The sequence below is a fragment of the Eublepharis macularius genome, chromosome 14 (genome assembly GCF_028583425.1).
Source record: "Eublepharis macularius isolate TG4126 chromosome 14, MPM_Emac_v1.0, whole genome shotgun sequence".
Lineage (NCBI taxonomy): Eukaryota > Metazoa > Chordata > Lepidosauria > Squamata > Eublepharidae > Eublepharis > Eublepharis macularius.
In genome coordinates, this window is record NC_072803.1 from 57,524,447 (window position 1) to 57,544,965 (window position 20,519).

Sequence of the window (20,519 nt, forward strand, 5' to 3'; positions counted from 1 at the left end):
GAGTGGCACGTTCCACTTCTTTAGTCGTTAAGGTCCAGGTCAAATTCAGGGTACAGCTCCTTTGTGGTGACACCTCTGATTACAGCTAGGGGACAGAGGGAGAAAAAACACCGATAAAACAATGGCAAGAGAGGGTTATGCCTCATATTAGAGCTCACACATCTTTGCATTGGCTCCATTTACTTTTTTGTATCTGCATTTCATTTTATTAGCAAACATTTCTAGACTGCCCGATCTTGCGTTCGAGGCCGCTTACATAATAAAAAACAGGATTAAAATATAAAACAATAAAATTTTAAAAAATGAAAGACGCAGTCTTTTCTTTGACCCATGAAGGAAAGCGAATGTAATTAATCTACAAAGGTCTTATTAAAAAAATGGAGTAATTGCTTTGCAAGCCCTACGAAAGACAGCCTGTGACAATGCCCTGCACTCTTCTTCTGCTAGACCATTCAAGAACAGCAATACCACTGCAGAAAGCAACAAGACTGCACCGAAGAGGAGCACATTTACGAAGTGGAGGGCACAGCTTGGGATTGTTGCGAGGACCTAAGTTGGCACCCGGGTTAAATGCAGGATAAGGCAGTCCTTTAGTAATGTGAGTCCTAAGTCATGACGGGCATCAGTAGTAACAACTGGCGCCTTGAACTGAGCCCGGAAGCAAACAGGCAGCCAGAGAAGCTGTTTCAGAATGGATGCCACACCTGCCAATAAGCAAGCAGCTGCAGCTGGCACGCACTTTCAAACTGCTCATAACCCTTACATGTATGAGTCTCCATTGTGTTTGCCAAGGGTTTGGCTGAAAAGCAAGGTAAAAATGCAAGGCGTACATTTAGATTTATGTAAAGGACACAGAAAGGAACCCTGTAGAAGAGAGGCTGGAGGGACTTTTGTCTTCCTTGCCCACTGTGATACAAAGCTGACAGTAAAGCACTGCTGTTCTAAGCTAAGCCTTCCCTCTAAAGGGGTCATTTTAAAGAGAGAACTCTCAGCCCAGCAAGCAAGACCCACCAAATTGTTCTTACCCAGTCTGCCCAACAGCATTTGTCCAGTGTCTTTTATCTCATTGTATTCATGCAGCAAAGCAATATGTCTGTCTAATTCCTCCAGGCTGAAGCCTCTGCCAACAGCAAAGATAGAAAAGAGCAAAATAAGAGAGCTGGACTGTTGATTTTTCTTAATGAAAGTAGCTACTCTGAATCACAGAAGCGACGGCACCCACCCATCCACCCCAGCTTTTCGTCATAACCACTTTCTTTTGCAATCCTATCATTAGACCTCCTAAGTTAGCCCTCCTAAGAAATTCTGCTTCCGTAATATTCCATTTATTTATTTGCCTATTTTAAAAAAATCCTGCCCTTTCTACAAGGAGGTGTACATGGTTCCCTCCCACATTTGTCCTCATAAGAACCCTGTGAGGTAGGCTAGGCTGAGAGAGACTGGCCCAAGGTCATCCAGAGATCTTCATGAAGAGTGGGAATTTAAAGCCGGCTCTCCCTTGTTATATCCTGACACTCTTAACTACCATGCTAAATACAGTAGCCACATTTGCTGGCAAGTTGCACCTCTCCTTATATTGCAGCACTTTTATATAGATCTCAAACTGCCCGTCAGAAGTGGATGGATACGTACTCAGCCACCAACTGTGCTATTTCCTGGTCCAGAGCAAGGTCCTTGCATTTCAGCTCTTCAATTTCATGCTGGAGGGTTTCTCTGTCAGCAGTGTCAGATTGACAGGCCCTCGGCAACAGGACCTGTTGGGCAGAGTCACTGTTTAACATTTCCCTACTGCAGCACTGACTGCAATGCCAAGAAGCCAAGCAAGATACTTCATATGCATCACTTGTCAATTATGTGGAAGGGCAAAGGAAGATCACCCATGAAGAGCTTGAACAGTGTCAAAAAATCAAATCAGCCAGCTCTCAAATGTTTTGCCAAGAAAAAAAAATTCTGAAATTAGCTGCAGGAGTTCAGTCCCTGCAGTCTTCTGGGCAATAACAAGACTGATACAAAAAAATAACACTCGCTTTTGAAAAATGACTTGAAAAATGTAAATTGCAAAAGATCTTTGAAGCTCAAAAACCAGAGGTCATCTCAACAGGGCTCCCAGTGAACAAAAGGCTTGCTTTTAAAGGTAGGAGCTTCTTCCTTCTAAAAATACATAATTACTAACGCTCTGAGCCTAAGTTTGGCATCGTTCTATGAGAACTAGTTTATGGCAAGCATCTTTGAAGTTCTAGTTCACATTAGATCTGAATACTAGTTTTACAGAAATATTAATTTAAGGAGATGATATAATGCAATATTAACTTGCATGAACACAATATCAACATACGCTAAACCCACTTATAATTTTTGCCATCACACATGAGAGGAAAAGTATGGTCAGTTACCAATCCTCTTAGAAATAAAAATGGTTCCACACAGGGCTTTTTTTTGAGCCGGAACATGGTGGAACGGAGTTCTGGAACCTCTTGAAAACATTAAGGATGTCTGGGAAACAGCAATATACAGGTCTCATAATGGGGGCAAAATGTCACAACAGTTATATACTCAACTTACTGCACTTTCATCCCACCCTTCTGAGCAAGGTGTGATATATGTTTTCTTCCTTTTTTATAGTACAGTGTTACCATGTAAGCATAATACAGAAAACTGAGGTAAGAACGGGAACTGGAATAAAGACAGTATATAGGAATAATAATTTAAAACTAAGTGATTTCTTAAGTTCTTACCTGGAAATAAATGTCCACTAGCATAAAGCCCCCAACTAACTTTGTTACTGAAGAAAAGTATGAAATCAACTTCTAGTTCCTTTTAGAGATACAGATACAAATGTAACATGCACCCCAAAAATGGCCTTTGGACTATCCCAGACTACCAGATGACTTTTCCCTACTAGCTAATTCCCAGACTTAAGGTGCAGACAAAAAGTTTGGCATACAGTCACTTACAGGAGATTTGAAATGTGCATTGCAATTTCTCCAGGTTCCAGTAGGTGTCCTGAATGAAAAGAAAACGATAATTTAAAAGACTTTCAAATTGTAAACGTAGCTGGAATTAATGAGCAAGATTCAGGTCCAGTACCACCTTAAAGACCAATGGGATATAGGGACCAGTTTACAAAAGATATTTATAGCACAACCCTACACCAGTCTAACAGTAGACCTCAACAGGCTGATGTGTGTAAAGTGCCACCAAGTCACAGCTGACTTATGGTGACCCCAAAGGGGTTTCAAGGCAAGAGACAAACAGAGGTTGTTTTACCATTGCCTAATGCCTGCCTCTACATAGTATCCCTGGATTTCCTTGATGGTCTCTCATCCATGTACTAACCACGGATGCTGCTGCTAAGCTTATGAGAACTGGAAAAATCAGGCTAGCCTGGGCCATTCAGGTCGGGGCTCAACAGGTTTCAAATGGTTTTTAAAGGGGCTACTGGACTGAAATCTGGCTCTTCTACTACAGACCAACATGGCTACCCACCTGAAACTATCTTCATAGAATTATTGAGACATTCCTTTGGCTAAATCAAAAAGAGTCCAGTAGCACCTTTAAGACTAACCAACTTTACTGTAGCATAAGCTTTCGAGAATCACAGTTCTCTTCGTCAGATGCATGGAGGGCAAGAAGAAACTGGTCAGATATATAGGTGGAGAGGGGAGGGAGGAGTAGATGCAAACAGTAGCTTCTGATATGGAGATCAGTTTGTTTCTGTTAAGGAAGTCAGTTACTTCTGATGAGATAACCATTCATAGTCTCTATTCAGTCCCAGCCTGACTGAGTCAAATTTGCATATGAATTCCAATTCAGCAGCCTCCCGTTGGATTTTGTTTTTGAAAGGTTTCTGTTGAACCACAGCGACCTTTAAGTCCTTGATGGAATGTCCTGGTAGACTGAAGTGTTCTCCCACTGGTTTCTGGAGGGCAATCTCAGCTCCCCTCTGTCTGGAGATCAGGGGGCGGGGCCACCAGCCATGTGACCATTTTCTCTGAGGGCAACCCACTGAGTTCCCCCCACCTCTTTTCCCTGAAAAAAAGCCCTGTGAGTAACTCTGCACAGGGTTATACCGTCAGTCAAAATGACTGGTCACATTTTGTCAAAAACATTTTCCAAGCATTTTTAAAGCATTAACTTTATTCGAATAAAGTTTTATTTTATTTATTTTAATCATCCATAAGTTTGACATTTATTCTGCTTAGCCAAATAAATTGTTATTGTGAAGCAGTGAAATTAACTTATTTAAAAACAGTGTGATGAATTAGTATAACTTTTATCAACGTTAGTTAAAGTTTCTGTAACTGAATGATTCACCACAGTTCTTCCCTTGACTGTCATGCTGGAACATCAAATTAATCCAGAAACATCAAATTAATACAGAAACCAAGCAAAGGAACAACAGCTCTTTTTAAAAAGCGTATTTTAAAATACAGTTGTCCTAAATGAGGAGCAGGCCAGTTTTTATTGGAGATGTGAGTCATTATATTGCGGGGCCAGAAGGAAAAACTTTGTTGCGCTGCTAAGGTTGCTAAGGGGCAAGAAGCTCTCACTCCTGCTCTTGCAAACAAATGCCATGAGCAACAAATGCACCAGCAAAAATAACAACAACAACAACTTTTGATTTATATACTATCCTTCAGGCCAACTTAACAACCACTCAAAGCGGTTGACATAGTATGTCATTATTATCCCCACAACAATCACCCTGTGAGGTGGATGGGGCTGAGAGAGCTCTGAGAGAGCTGTGACTGACCCAAGGTTACCCAAGCTGGCTTCAAGTGGAGGAGTGGGGAATCAAACCTGGTTCTCCAGATTAGAGTCCTGCCACTCTTAACCACTACACCAAACTGCAGGCACCTACAAAGTAGCATTGTTGGTTTCATACAGCCATCGGCAGCATTTGACTGTGGCTAAAAATAGGCTGTCAGGTGACTGGGTCAGTTGACAGTATTTGATTTCTCCAACACAGAAGGCAGAGAGAGAAACCTACACACAACGAAGTACCATTTTCTCAACTGACTCCATCAAACACTTTCATAGTCTGATTTCTTGCTATCGTTTATCCAGAAGTGAACCAGTGAACTGGTTTCCCAACAATAGATTTAGGATTACAGCCTTGAAGGCTAATCTTTTCCATGTTTCCTTAGAAATCTTACGAAGTTAAATGGGACTCCCTCTCACAAGTAGATATATACAGTACCATAGCATTTTTCTAAGAGAGAGGATAATTTATTTTTACATCCTTACCCAGAACACTCAGTAAACCACAGCTTTAAAAAGTCAGATTTGTACATAACCTCATCCTGTAAATCTGAAGTCTGGTCTGCACATGCAGATGAACTAGGTAGTAATCATTCTGCTCTCTTACCTATAGTCTAAACAGTCTGCAAATAGAAAACCAGCACATTAGGGAAAGCCCAGCCTGCTCGTTGTTCGTTTATTATGACTGCAGGATTTCTTTCTTTATATAAGAGCAAGATTCGGGTCCAATAGCACCTTAGAGACCAACTAGATATTCAGGGTATGAGCTTTCGAGAGTCAAAGCTTTGACTTGTGAAAGCTCCTATCCTGGGAATCAAGTTGGTTCGAAACTTGCTCTTCTACTGCACACCAACACAGTTACCCACCTGAATCTATATAAAAGGAAGTTCCAAAATAGTTCTTTTCTCCCCAGATGCATGCTGAAGCAGCACAGTCCCTTCCACCACCTTAGGACTCTATCACCTCATTCTGATACATGATCCAGAAGGGGATATCTCGTCACAGCAAAATCAAAACAAGTACTGTAGTGTTGTAAAGATGAACAGATTTTGCAGCCTAAGCTGTCTTCATCAGACACAACACATAGTCAACACATAGACCAACACGCATGGATACATAGGCTGCTTCCACATACATCGGATAATGCACTTTCAATGCACAATAGTGATCGTTTGCAACTGGATTTTCCTGTGTGAAACAGGAACTTTTGATGCACATTAGTGCAACTGGATTTTCCTGTGTGAAACAGGAAAATCCAGTTGCACTAATGTGCATCAAAAGTCATTATCCAACATGTGTGGAGGCAGCTGCAAAGGTAAAGGTAATCCCATGTGCAAGCACCGAGTCATTACTGACCCATGGGGGATGGGGGACGTTGCATCACTTTTTTTTGGCAGACTTTTTGCTATGGGGTGGTTTCCCATTGTCTTCCCCAGTCATCTACACTTTGCCCCCAGCTATTTGAACCCATCTTCTGCCAGGATCGAACTCAGGTCATGAGCAGAGATTGGGCTGCAGTACTGCAGTTTACCACTCTGCGCCACGGGGCTCTTACAGTAGCCAAGGCAAAACAAATGTAAACAGAACCACGAAAAAGCTACAAAGTGCAAAAGGCATGGCCTGTGACATTTCTATGCAGATGCCACCCTGCACATGAGCAAAATCAACAGCAGCCGTTACATGGGCTTTCTCTGTGGTGGCCCCTACTCTGTGGAATGGCCTGCCTGAGGAGGTCAGGAGAGCCCCCACTCTCCTAGCTTTTCACAAATGATGCAAAACCGACTTATTCAAAAACGCTTTTGTGTTGTAGCGAGGTACTCTCAGATGCTTGGCTAATGAGTTAGGGACCATAGACTTCACCACTATGTTGCCTTACATACTACCACTTGTCTTAAATACATGCTCCTATGAGCTACTTGTGCTTCATGCTGTCCAATGTAAGCCCTAGAATTGCTTATGTTCTGTTTCAGCAGTTCTTCAACTTCATTGGATTTATTTATTTACTGCATTTCTAGACCGCCCTCCCCATCAGACAGGCTCAGGGCGGTGTAACAACATACAATTTGTAACACAGTTTAAAAACAATAAAAATATTATAAACATTAAAACACTATTCCACACACAATAAAAGTTCTCGATTGGCGGAATAGGCAATAAAATTCTTACTAATGCTATGTCTTTACAAAATTGTGTTTATTTACCCTATGGCATTGTTTATGGAAATGTCCTTCAAACTGACTGTAATTTCACACTGTGTAATCCGCCTTGAGTCTCAGTAAGAAAGGCGGACTATTAAAGACATAAACAAACAAACTATGCTTGCGTCAAAATAAATCTGTATATATTATATATATATTATAAAATAAAGGCTCCTTTGACAGGCTAAGAAAGATGCTTGCGAGTCGCCATTCACACCAAGCTTCCTAAAAGCAAGGGGAGAAAGGAAACCATGCGTTTGCCTCTCCCAGGATTGTGCCTCTTCTTACCTCCTCAGGGGGGGTCTCGGGGAGGGCCTCCCCCTTGCTGCCGGGCTTTGATTCAAACCCCCGTTCGAAGGGGATGCTTGCTCGGGATTATCCAGCGCGCCAGGCAAATTAAAAGCACAACCACCGCCTCTGACAACTTCCTCTTCGCTTTGCATGTTGGGGTTTGGAGTAGGAAAAAGTAAGGGGCGAAGCACTATGGGACTTGCCATCCGGGCAATTCACGCAGGCATTGCTGGGTTTTGTAGTCTTTTGAAGCCTGACTTATTTCCAGTTCTGCAGTTCCAGAATCTGGAGTATGTCGTGAGTCCTGCTTGAAAGCTGTAAAACTAGGAGATAGCTGTAATTAAATTAAATAGTAATAATTAAATGTAAATCACATTGCAAAAGTAATATCTTCAACTATTAATGGTCATAGATCCAGAGGTGTTAGCCCTGTTAGTCTGTAGTTGCAAAATAGTGAAAAGTTCAGTAGCACCTTTAAGACTAACCAACTTGATTGAGCATAAGCTTTCAGAGCCACAGCAACCTTCGTCAGATCTGACGAAGAGACCTGTGGTTCTCGAAAGCTTATGCTTCAATAAAGTTGGTTAGTCTTAAAGGTGCTACTTGACTTTTTACTATTTAGCTATTAAAAATAATGATAACATGATTTTTTAAAAAATGCAGTAGAGTTTAAAGCAAGATTGGTTAGTCAGAATTTGGTGAGTGACTTTGTGGATATGGGAACTATGAAATCCAACTCGACTTCATGTCAGGGTGGTAATTATTTGGTTCCCCACCCACCCCATTACTTCACCCAATCTATATGCCAGAAACAAGAATCACAGGTTGTACCACAGTAAGTTTTCTGCAGAAACCACATACATCTAGATGCCTCAAGTAAGCAAGCCAAGCACCATGCACTCTGCAAAGACAGAGTTGGCATGAAGACCCAGCCAAAACCAGAAAACCAAGTTTGCTCTCCTATTTCCCATGAACTTGATTTTTCTCTCCAAAACAATTAATACTCAGGTTTTCTCGCCTTCCACCAGAAATTAAAAAGAAGTCCCGTCCTTTGGAAGTTTATTTTATTCCTTTGCACTGCGGCATTTATAGTATTATTGTTTGGGAGAAGCGGTGGTTCAGTGGGAGAGCAGCTGCTTTGTCCACAGAGGGTCCCCAGGCTCAGTCCCTGACATCTCCGCTTTAAAAGGAACAGGCAGTAGGAGGTATGAAAGACCTCTGCCGAGATGCTGGAGACCCACTGCTGTTCTAAGTAGACAATACTGAATTTGATGGACCAATTGTCTGATTCAGTATAAAGCAGCATCACGTGTGTTCATGTGTTTGTGGTTGTTTTTAATTGTTTTGCTGTTTCTTGAGAGTTTGAGTGATGGCAGTATTTCTCTTTTGATGACCAATATCATGTATTTATATTTGATGGCTTTAGGTGTTTATCTCTGTTATTGTAAACACCTTGAGAACAAAAAGTAAAGACTCTCAGATCAGTGAACAAAATTAATGTTATTATCCAGCTGGGGAGCTGGGGTTGAGAGGAGTGGCTTACCCAAGGCCACCTGCTGAGCTCATGGCAGTAGTGGGAGTTCAACCAGCAGAGGGTTGACCTGTGCTCAACCACACAGCAACTGTGCTACAGAAACAGGTTGATTATGAGAACTAGACCATAGTTTTAACATTGCCATTCTGGATGTGCGGCATTCCTGACCTTAAAGCAAAGCACAATGTGAAGAAGCAAGCAACCATCAACAGAAAGGTCTCCTCATTCAGCCCATAACTTAGTTCTGCCGATGTTTATATTGCTAAGAAATGCAAAGTAGAAAAGTAAATCCCTAACCTTTGGATAGGAAAGGTACTACACAGCTTTGGTTCGGTAATCAGTACATGCCACCAGGATAGAGTTGACCAGCAGTATATGCTCACCTAATTCACTCAGGCACGAGAATGAGGTGGCAATACATTCCAGAGAACTGAGGGGATAGAATGGATTGCACCACTTCCATACTGCACTGGGGAAACAATGTCTGTTGTTTACATACCTTACAGATTAAAATTTTACCTTAGTTAAAAATGCCTTGCAAATAGTAAAGCAGCATGGTATGCAAAGAAAATAAATGCTTTCTCCCCACTGTGCTAATTTTCGATTGCATGGAGGGTTTTTTAAATGCAAAAGACTGCTCAAAGCTGGAATACATCCTCTGCAATCTGCAGTGGTGCATGCAAGCCTATCGTGCCTACTCAGGCTCAGTTTACTCTCTTGCATATGTGAACAGATGCTTATTCAGTTAACTTTCTTTCAGCATTTTTTTAGGGATGTGTCAGTAGCAAATGCCAAGTATTCCATAACGATCCTACATTTACAGCGTACTCCTAAGAGTTACTCCAGTCTATGCCTATTGATTTCAACATCTTAGACTCGAGTAACCCTCTTTAGGATTGTGCTGTTAATCTGTATAAATCAAAAGAATTAGTCCCCCTTTGGAGATAGTTCCTGTGAAGATAGAGTTTGCAGGATGGCTTCTATGGCCCTTCTGAAACCCTGGGAAGAAGCATTCTTTTGGGCTTACTTTTGTAATACCACTCCTATATCAGACGCACTGTGTGCACCTCTTTAATAATGACTCAGAGGGAAGGGCTTGGCTGTACCTGAAATACCAGCTGCACTGCCTGGCATGTATGGCACTGAACTTTCATATACATGATCTGTCTAGTAAATGCTTTGCTGGTCTGATAGAAAAACCCCTGAATACTCTGTACTTTCAACAAGATTTACAGTGCAATCCTAAGAAGAGTTACTCCAGTCTAAGCCCATTGAAATGATGGGCTTAGACTGGGGTAACTTTCTTTAGGATTGAGCTCTTAAAAGTTGACTGCATCGCAAGACCTATCTTTTAAGTACAAAGCCATCATGACGCCTTAAACGATAGCTCAATAGCATTACCAAAAGCGGTAATTTAGTATTTTTTATTCATTTGTTCTTATTTGGAAGCCCCTCGTTTGGAGACCCTAAACTCTAGTTTACTTAACTTGTGCATAAAGCCAGCTCTGTTTAAGTATTACGCAAAAACACCCTATAACAGTTTGGAGGGACAAATGTCCAAGCAGAAAAAGCCCCTGAAAATGTCACATAGTATCTCGTCACATTATGGACAGTATTGGCAAAAATTAACATTTTTACAGGTCGTATTCAGAAACTTAATTCTCCTGGTGATCTGCCACCAATTCAAAAAGTATTCCTTGACAGCAGGGATTAATTCGTTCTCCTGGACCACAGCTAAGCTCTACTAACGGTGCCATCCTAAGCAGATCTACCCAGAATCCTAATCAAGTCTATTCATTGTGGTTTACTTCCAAGAAAGCGTTCTTATGACTTCACTGTACCAGATGGGAAGAAGTGAGCAATCTGGGCTCATCCAAGTGCCTTATGCCTTTACCGGAAAAAAACACTGATATGTATGGCTGTAAAACATACAAGGGTCTCACAGTGATTTATTTTCAGCAACTTCCATTCCACCATCAACCTGATCATGAATCAATCCACACAGGAAGTATATTTCAATAATAATTCATAAATAAATAAAATTTATTATTTATATATGATTAATAATAATAATATAGCACCCTTCAGGACAACTTAATACCACACTCAGAGCGGTTAACAAAGTGTGTTCTTACTATTCTCACAACAATCACTCTATGAGATGGGTGGGCTGAGAGAGCTCTGAAAGAGCTGTGACTGACTCAAGGTCACTTCAAGCAGAGGAGTGGGGAATCAAATCCAGTTCTTTCTATTGGAGTCCCGCCACTCTTAACCACTATACCAAACTGGCTCTCCAGATACCACTGTGCAAATACATGACGGATCCCTAAGAACCACTTTATACTGGAAACCTACCAATCGGCAAACATATCTGCACGCTTCCCATCACCATCCCAAACACTCCAAACAATCCATCATCTACAGCCAAGCTCTACGTTACAACCACATCTGTTCCAGTCCTTCTGACAGAGACTTTCACCTACGGGATCTACAACAGACATTTTTAGAATTACAGTACTCACCTGATGTAGTAAGGAAACAGATTGACAAAGCCAGAATGATACCAAGGGATAACCTGCTCAAAACAGGCCCAAACAAAACAACAACAGAACGCCACTGATGGTCGCATACAGCTTTCAGCTCACACCAGTTCAATGCATCATCAGTGACTTGCAATCTGTGCTGGACAATGATCCTCTTCTCTCACATACATTGGGAGGCAAAACTTTTCTTGTCCACACAGACAGCCCCTTAACCTTAAACAACTTCTCATTCATAATAATGTACTTCCCAACACTGCCATGCACTCTGGGACAAGAGCCTGCAATAAACCAAGATGCCAACTCTGTTGTCGTATTTACTCCGACAGTGCGATCACTGGACCTAACATCACCAGTTGTACCATCTCAGACTCATTCACTTGTTCATCTTCCAATGTTACATATGCTATCAAGTGTCAGCATTGTCCTTCTACATTGGACAAACAGGTCAGTCCCTACACAAACGAATAAATGGACATTAGAAATCACAACACTCAAAAACCAGTGGGAGAACATTTTAATTTTCCAGGACATTCCATTGCTGACCTAAAAGCGGGTGTCCTCAAACAGAGAAACTTCAAGGGGAGATTACAAAGTGAGATTACTGAAATGGGGTTTATTCACAAATTCAGAACAATGGACCTGTGCCCCTCCCGTTGGAGGGGGTGGGGCTGAACAGAGAGAATTCTTATCTCACTACGGATGCTAATTTCTGCTCTAATCAGCTGCATTGCACCTCCTTTCAGCTAATGTCCTCCTTTGTAAAGTCCCACCCACCTTTGGCTGGGATATAAAGGCCCATTCCTACTCGTGTCTGAAGAAGGGAGATCTGACTCTCAAAAGCTTACACTCTGAAAATCTTGTCGATCTCTAAAGTGCCACTGGACTAGGGTTGCCAGCCTCCAGGTAGTGGCTGGAGATCTCCTGGAATTACAACTGGTCTCCAGGCCACAGAGATCAGTTCACTTGGAGAAAATGGCTGCTTTGGGGGGGTGGACTCTATGGAATTATGCCATGCTGAGGTCCTTTCCCTCCCCAGACCCCACTTTCTCCAGGTTTCTCCCCCCAGATTTCCAGGAACTTCCCAACTTGGAGCTGGCAACCCTACACTGGACTAAAATCTCAATGGTCCATATTTGTCCCACAGTAAAGCAGCCAGTCATTAATGTGCCGCAAAATTATTATTTTACTGTGAGTTAATTTTACTGAATGTGGGATTGTTACTCTTCTGCCCTGACAGGGCACCATATTTCTTATAGTTCAGTCTGTGGCCCTGGCTGTGATATATGATTTGATGTTGGATTTGTGGGTGTTCTATTGAAAAAAACTATAGAATCCAGAAGGATCTATGTAGATACGTGTTTTACTATTTATTGTAGAAATTATTATTACAAGAAAAAAACTCTCATTTTCTTCATTATTATTATTAACCTCATGTTACAGATTGGAGGGAGTCTCCCTCCAGTTTGTAACATGAGGTTAATTCTTCTAGCCTATTTTGCTCGCTGGTTGTAAGGATCACTAATATAAGTAAACACATTAGTTACAATAAGAAGTTGTACTGTAGTTTCCTCTCTGAAAACCCCCCTTTCCTTTTTCTAAAATTTGTAATGTATAATAATAATAATACATTAAAATGATGAAAAAAAGACTTTTTGAGGGGGAAATTACAGCACAACCTGTTGACTTATTTTTTCTTCATAATATAATAAAAAGGAAGAAAATAATATAAATGAAGCGGGAAAAGGGGAAAAGGCTTTTCTGAGCGGAAACTTCAGTATAACTTGTTAACTTTTTTGTCTTTAAAGCTAATATAATTATAATATGCCAAAAAGGGGGGGGGGAGCTTTTCTGAGGAAAGAAACTAATGTACAACCTGTTGACCATTGTTCTTGTTTCTTGCAATAATCCATAAAACACGGATCTACACAGATGCTCATGGATCCTGTAGTTTTTAACTAGAACATCCATAAATACAACATCAAATCATGTATCACATTCAGATCCACAGACTGAACCACAAAAAACACAGATCCAGAAGTTCACTGCGCTACCATGGTACAAAAACATGGATCCAAGACAAGGGTCCTCATGAATTCTTATTATCTTAATTTTGAAACAAAGTAAAAACACTGTCATATTGTAGACCATGTCTTAGTCTATAGCCTATAGGTAGCACCAAAGCAATGTATGGCGCAAAAACATGGTTCTCCAGCGTGGACCCTCATGGATCCTCTGTACTTTTACATAAGATTACCCCAAACTCATCATTCAATAACATAGCATGTCCACAGCCACAGACTGAACCACAAAAATCATGCAACTGTTACTGGATGGTAAATTTTGGGTATCCTCATGTAAAAAAAATCAGAAGATCCATGTTTTTGTGCCATGGTGGTCCCATGAAGCATGTATAATTTTTGTGGTTCAGTCTGTGGCTATAAACATGGTATGTGATTGTATGGTGAGTTTTCCGTTTGGCTCACATCTTGAGGATTTATGAAGATCTGTACCTTGGAACCACACTTTTTCACTGTGGCAGTGCCACAACGCAGTGGATGTGGGATTTTTGTGGTTAAATCTGTGGCTATGGACATGATATGAGATTGTATGCTCTGAGCATCCAAAAATCTTTAACATCCATGAAGAACCATACCTTGGAACCTTTTTTTTTCACATGGCGGCCCCATAAATTGGTGGAAGCATGATTGTTTTGGTGCAACCTATAGACTAAAAACATCATCTGCAATATGACAGGGATTTTGTTTCCATATTAAAATCATATACACTCACGAGGACCCCTTTAAAATCATCTGGGTCCGACTTTTACCCATTTCCCTTTAAAAAGAATAGAAACGTCTCTTTTGCCGAGGCGAAATTACTCTGAGACAATGTTAACCCTTAAGTGAGCTGTGACTCATTCAAGCTCATACCCTACCACTAATTTCGTCTTATATGTGCTACCGGGCTCTTGCTTTTTTCTACTGCTAGACAAACACGGCTACCCATCTTGGTCTTAAGCCTTTTATGTTAATTTTTTAATATAACAAAATTTAAAAATTCCTAGGATAACGTTACAACAAAGGGGGTGGGAGCGCTTTTCTAAGAAGAAAGTAATCTACAACTCGTTTATCCCTTTCCTTTTAATAATAATTCCTATAATACGTTAAAACGCAGAAAAATGAGAGAAAGTCTCCCTCTCCGGGCAAAGGGACTTTGAAATCTGCTGAACCCTTTCCCTTTCTTTCTTAATTTTGATATAATAATAATACTAATAATACGTTAATAGGAAAAGAGGAGAGAAAACGGGGTTTTCTGAGGGGAAGGAAGAGACACGGAAAAGGCGCGAAAAGGCTCGTGCCAGCGCCCCCACTCCTTTCCCCGGGTCCGTCCGGGCCGCGCGTGCGCCGTGAGCGCTCCCTCTGGCCCGGCGTCCTGGCCCGCCCGGGCGCGTCAGCCGAGCGCGCAGCCGAGCACGGCAGGAGCGGCGGGCGGAGCTTCTCCTTTCCTCTCCTCCGCTCGCTCCTTCTCTCTCTCTCTCTCCCCACCCACCTTCGTCCCCCTCCGGGCTGACGTGGCCCGGGCCCGGCTCGGACATGGCGGACGGGAGCAGGCAGAGCAAGCTGGCGGCGGCAAAGAAGAAGGTAAGCGGGCCGCGGGCAGGGAGGAGGGCCCGGGGAGTTCTCCTCAGGTCGGCTGGAGTTCTCGGCGTCCGGGAAGGAACCTCCAGGCCTAGGCACGCCCCCAACCCCCTCCCATTTTCTTTGGCCTACCCTTGTTGTGGACAGGCCTCATTGCCCCCCGTGGGGTCGTGGAGGCGAAGGGAAGTGGAGGCGCCCCTTGGAGGAGAGAGAGAGGGGACCCCCCCCTCCCCGTAACCCAACGACAGAAGTCGAAAAATCAGAACCCCCCCCCCCTGTATTTAAATATCCGAGACACGCCCCTTGGATGTCTGTGAGGCTCACCCACTCCCAGAGAGGGCTCGGGGCGTGAGATAGAAGACCGCCTGGAAGAGGATCCCCAAATGGGTGTGATATGGGGGTCGCCGCTTTCTAAACATGCTAGATCCACCCCTTTTATGTTTGCAAGAAGAGCCTTTTTTATTTGGGTTTAGTTTCTGCTGTAGCACAGTGGTTAAGTGGTTCGGCTGCGAATCGGCACTCTACTGGTTCGAATCCCACTACTGCCATGAGCTCCGTAGGTGGCCTTGGGGAAGCCCCTCCTCTCAGCCCCCCAGCTGTATTGTGGGGAGCTAGTAATACCACTAACTTGTTCATTATTCTTCTGGGTGGGGCAGTAATCTGTCTAGAAGAGCAGTGTATATCATCATCATTATTTGAATTATCCGAAACACAATCAACAATAAACAGAGGTCACATGTTATTATTGATTGGCCTTGTTAAGCTGATACAGATTTTTTATTATTATTATTATTATTATTATTATTATTATTATTATTATTATTAATATCCCTTGAATGTTTGGAAGAGCATCTCTTGTATAGCGGGAGAGCAAGGAAGAGGTTCCCTTCGTGTTAAAAACAGTACTTGCATTCTTGGGAAAGGAAAGGATTCTCGTCTGCCCCCCGCAAGTTTGAGGGGAGAGCTCCCTGATCAGCCATCCTGAATGCTTCTGTTGAGAGGATCCCCTCATGTAGATTTAATGTGGGAGAAAGAAAGACTCTTATTTTGTTAAAACACCCTAGACACATGCCTTGAATGTTTAAGAGTAGATTCTTACCACCACCATGTAGATTTGGGAGAAAGATGGGGACTCTTTGTTGTTAAATGTCTCAGATACATGTTTTAAATATATGGAAGATTTGTTTCTGTTGCCTTTGCCAACACTTTTTTCCTTTTTTTGTTTTGTGGATCAGTCTCAGAAAAGTATGTTTACACAAATAACATGTGAGTGTGTGTGTGTCTTTCTGTATGCATCAACCCTTGAATCCCTTAAATAAGATGAAGGTCAAGTTAAAGATTACAGTCAGTCTCCTAATTCTTCTCTCTCTCTCTCTCTCTCTCTCTCTCTCTCTCTGCATTGTTTAGGAAGAGATTTGCTGGGCTGTGCACGTATTTCCCATGTACAGTTGCCTCTCAATTTATGTAGGACTTTGTAGGAGCCTAAGTACATACATTGGGTGCTGGGGGAATCTTTAGAGCAAAGCAAGTGCAACCATGCCCCCAAGCTGGGTGAAGCTGCTTTCTCAGATGAAATTTTGGGCAGTGTTACCAGTACGCACTGCTTCATTGGCTTTGGGTTGGTGGAGGGTGGCAGTGACAACTCACATACCACTGTTCTCAAATGCCTGTTATGCATGCAAAGCTTCCTGTAGTGGGCACATGAACTCGCAGTGCAATCTTGGATCCATGATAACCCTGCTGCTATAAGCAGCTTTTTCTACTTGTTATTGAAAATCTGCCTGTGGCAAAACTGAGGTAGTGACATCTCCAAGCTGGTTCTTTATGCTTTAGAATGAATATTTGTATGCATTTAACTTTCCATCGCCAGAAGAGCTGTCACTGTGTGCCATGCACTGGGCTGTAATTGAGTGTCCTGAGAGGAAGGCATTGGCAGCAGCTGAATTCTGCCTCAGATCACCAAAAAGCTGAGGTGCAGTCCTGCTTCAGTGATAATCTAGGTTGCCTGACCCCTGCCCAATAGGGAATAAAGAGTAATATACCTTCCCATCTCAAGTTGACAGTACCTTTACTTGTTTGTGGGAGGAAGGTGTGGTGAAGGCATAATCCTTCCTTTACTCTCTAAATGAAAGAGGCATCCTACATTCTTATAGGAAGCTGAGAAAGAATTTCTCAGATTTTTTTCTGGGAGAAGAGGCTTGCCTGCCCCCTCTTCCTTTAAGGGTTACAATGGAGGGTTATAAAGCTGGGGAGTAGTGGTTCCCATATCATGTCAGAGTTTGTTCAGTTTTGCGGTTAGACCTAAATGCAGCTCCATCTGACGCTCTGATGAAATTTGAATGCAGCAGATCAGTACTGATTATTTATTTAAAGGCGTTTTATAAGACGTTTTACTATTTAAAAATTGTCCAAAGAAGCCTACAGAATATTGAAAACTACAGAATATTGAAACAATAATAAAAGTAAAACAATAATAAAAGTAAAATAATAATAAAATTAAAAAGGAAACACAATGATTTGCCTAGGTAGGCAGCCATGTTCATATATAAATTCATTTTAACACTGAGCAGCCAAACTTGGTTTTCTAATTCTGTCAAAGTCAAAAAGCTTTGCTTATAGTAGAACTGGTGACTTATTCCTAGGAAGTCAGGATTGAATTCTGTGAACAAGAATGGATGTTTCTGGTTCTCTCAGGGCTTAGATCATAAGAACGAGAAGGGCTGGTTTTGTTGGCTTTGATGCTCAGATTCTCGGTGAAACTTGCTTACATGGAGCATGTGTATGTTTGCTTAAAAATAACAGTCCATACCGACAGATTTACTCCAGAGAGTCAAAGTCAAACACAACACTATATGGGAGTTGTTATATTGGGGCTTAGGGATGCTGGCAGTTTGAATTAGGCAGTATGGAAGAAATGTGATTAGAAACACATGTTGACCCAGAGCCTTCACTGTCCTGGGACAAGTTCTGCATTTTGCATTTCATGCGATGTCAAATCCTTAGGACTCAGTGGAGTTCATATTTCTACTTTGGGGTGTTGATATTCTAGGACAGAGGAGATTTAGTAGTGCTGGTACCGAACATTTTTGAAACAGCACTGTGTTCACTTTCCCCCATATGACTCTACCTGCACTTTCCGTCTCCTTTTTGTAGGTCCTGCTCCATGTTCTGTCCCTGACTGAGGTGTGGCTAGCAGTGAAAAGGGCTTTCTAGTCTGTGAAAATGCCTTCCCAAGATGACTCTCAGTTGTCCATTTTTAAGTTTTTAGATGCCCAAGCCACATTTCAAAGGGCTTTTGGAGATGATGATTTTGCTAGGTTTTGTTTCTTATTTTTGCATAGCTGTGTTTGTGTATGTGTAATGCTTTTAATTGTTGACAGTTGTTTATTCATTTGTAGTGTGGATTTTATAGTTAATTGCATCAGAGCTTAAGGCCAGACACTATGTACTCTCCACAGAAATCTTTAGTAAAAGGCAAAAGATTTATGTGCTCTAAAACAACAACAACAGAGTATGTGCTGTGTATTATAGTGTAGCAGGTTCTTGAAAAACCTCTTGTTTTCAGCCCAGGACAGATGGCAAAAACCAGAGGTCCCCATAGCCTTGTTGTACTGCCAGACATGACTGGACTAGTGAGCTGCATTTAACTTGGTGGGTCACAAAGTGATGAAGTTTTCATTAGATGAACTGGACAGGATGGCCGTAAAAGTCAAGACCTAATAAAACTACGGGAAAACTGGTGAAGGTCACTTATTAACTGAAGGTGCAGTAAATTTGAGGCCTAGAGTATTGGGGATTAAACTTAAATGGCAGAAGTAGGTTTCAAAGAGGTTTAGATGAGTTGTTTGGTACGTTGCTGTTGTTGTAGGCATTTGCATAGACCCCGCCCCCCCGGTAGAATATTAAGGTCATTACTTTATTGTCAACTTCTTTTATATTGGTATAGTGCTTAAAACACATTGTGCTTTTATGAAATTAGTGAAATCAAATAACAAAAGAAAATATATAAACAGTTATTTGTTAAAATACTGTTTTGGAGTTCAGTTCAGTCTTAAGTTTTGATCTCCTGAATAGTGCTTACTTTGTAATATCGGGGGTGGGGGGGAGTGTAGCTCTTAAGTGAATAATAGATCTTTTTCCCTTTCAATGATGAAAGAATTTTATCCTTGGTTATCAGTGTGATTACAGTAGACTAGAGGAACTTTTAAAACTAAGTAATTTCATGGACCTGAGTTAATTTCTTTAATATACCGCACAATCCTAAGAAAATTTACTCCAATCTAATCCCGTTGAAGTCAGTGGTCTTAGACTGGAGTAACTCTGCTTAGGATTGCTCTGCTAGCATGGTAACATATTGAGTGACTGGATCAATTATTGCCTGTTCATAGTTCATATGTGACTCTGACTGGGCTATCAGAATTTCCAAATTGGCCAGGTGTAGCTGGTGTGGGTAGTGTATTGGGCTTCTAGAGGAGGAAAAAATCCAACCCTGATTGTTGGCTTCAGTCACATATTTGTAGTTCTTATGAATTTATTTCTTCTAAAATTTTAGTCTTCCTGAAATGTCTTAGCGTCCTTTCTGTATCCATCATGTATCATATGGCTACATGACCGAATATGCTAGATTAGATTAGAAGTATTTAAGTTTATTCTAGAGGTGCAACAAATGTCTGCAAAATCTGTATCTGGTGGTTTTGCAACATCTGAGGTTTGGGCATTAACTTGCTGAAGGTCTCTGCTGAACTCTGTTGTCTGGATAATACTGTTGACCCATGTTGGAGATTACTTTTTACTTAGTGTCTACATCTGTGATTGACATGCATCAGGGCATGGAGTTCATGACATTTTAAAGAAATCAGTCATGCTCAACCTAAGATATCACTTAAAATCTTGAAACTTTACCAAACACAAAACGAGACACAACATCTTCTTTGAGTTTTCCCCATAGTGACTGTATGCATTTAGCTAGTAATTATTCTGAAAAATACACCATCCCCCTGGAGTCCAGTAAGCATGTCCTTCTCCTAATCACCTTATATCAGAACAGAAAACATACCTTATTGCAGTTGGACTTAAATTTTTTTCTTCTGTTTCTCAGCTGAAAGAATATCAGCAGAAGAATAGCCCTGGATTAACTGCTGGAGCAAAGAAGAAACGCAAATGTAAAGAAGGAAGTAGACCGGAGACTCCAAGTAATGACGGCAGGGAGTCTCCTGAAAACGTGAGTGGCTTACTGTCTTCTCTTATAGTTGTCCTTGAAGGTAAAGCTTGAAGTTGTAAGAAATTGAAAATGGTGATAAGTTTATCTTGCATTGGATGGACAAATAAGGTCAGGCAAACTCTAGAAATAAGCATTTGTTCCTATAGTTATATTCTTGGAAATGCTCACTGGGGATATTTTGGAATTCATCTTCAGGGCGAGAGTTGCATCCTAATCCTAAACAGATTATCTGCAAATAAATTCCATTGATTTCAGGAAAACTGATTTTCATCTAGATGTTCTTAGGATCTCAGCCAGTATCCTTTTTCTTGTTCCTTTGGCTTCAGGAACTCA

General features: G+C 41.5%; 2 protein-coding genes across 3 annotated transcripts in view; one reads left to right on the forward strand and one right to left on the reverse strand.

The window, feature by feature from the left end:
- SWI5 (SWI5 homologous recombination repair protein) lies at window positions 1-20,105 on the reverse strand. Of its 2 annotated transcripts, none has more exons than XM_054997663.1 (6): window positions 20,022-20,105; window positions 7,248-7,584; window positions 2,955-3,003; window positions 1,633-1,754; window positions 1,026-1,120; window positions 1-85 (listed from the first exon to the last, which is right to left on the reverse strand). In XM_054997663.1, the coding sequence occupies exons 2-6, from the start codon at window positions 7,454-7,456 to the stop codon at window positions 21-23; spliced, it is 540 nt and encodes a 179-aa protein (XP_054853638.1). In that variant the 5' UTR covers window positions 7,457-7,584; window positions 20,022-20,105; the 3' UTR covers window positions 1-20. The 2 variants fall into 2 exon arrangements, with proteins under 2 accessions (XP_054853638.1, XP_054853639.1); XM_054997664.1 differs by lacking the exon at window positions 20,022-20,105 and adding an exon at window positions 14,877-14,914.
- Window positions 14,843-20,519, forward strand: part of GOLGA2 (golgin A2) — a 49,868-nt gene continuing 44,191 nt past the window's right edge. The window contains 2 exon segments of the mRNA XM_054997660.1: window positions 14,843-14,968; window positions 20,064-20,186. Of these exon segments, the coding sequence (XP_054853635.1) occupies window positions 14,921-14,968; window positions 20,064-20,186 (171 nt within the window). The 5' untranslated portion in view covers window positions 14,843-14,920.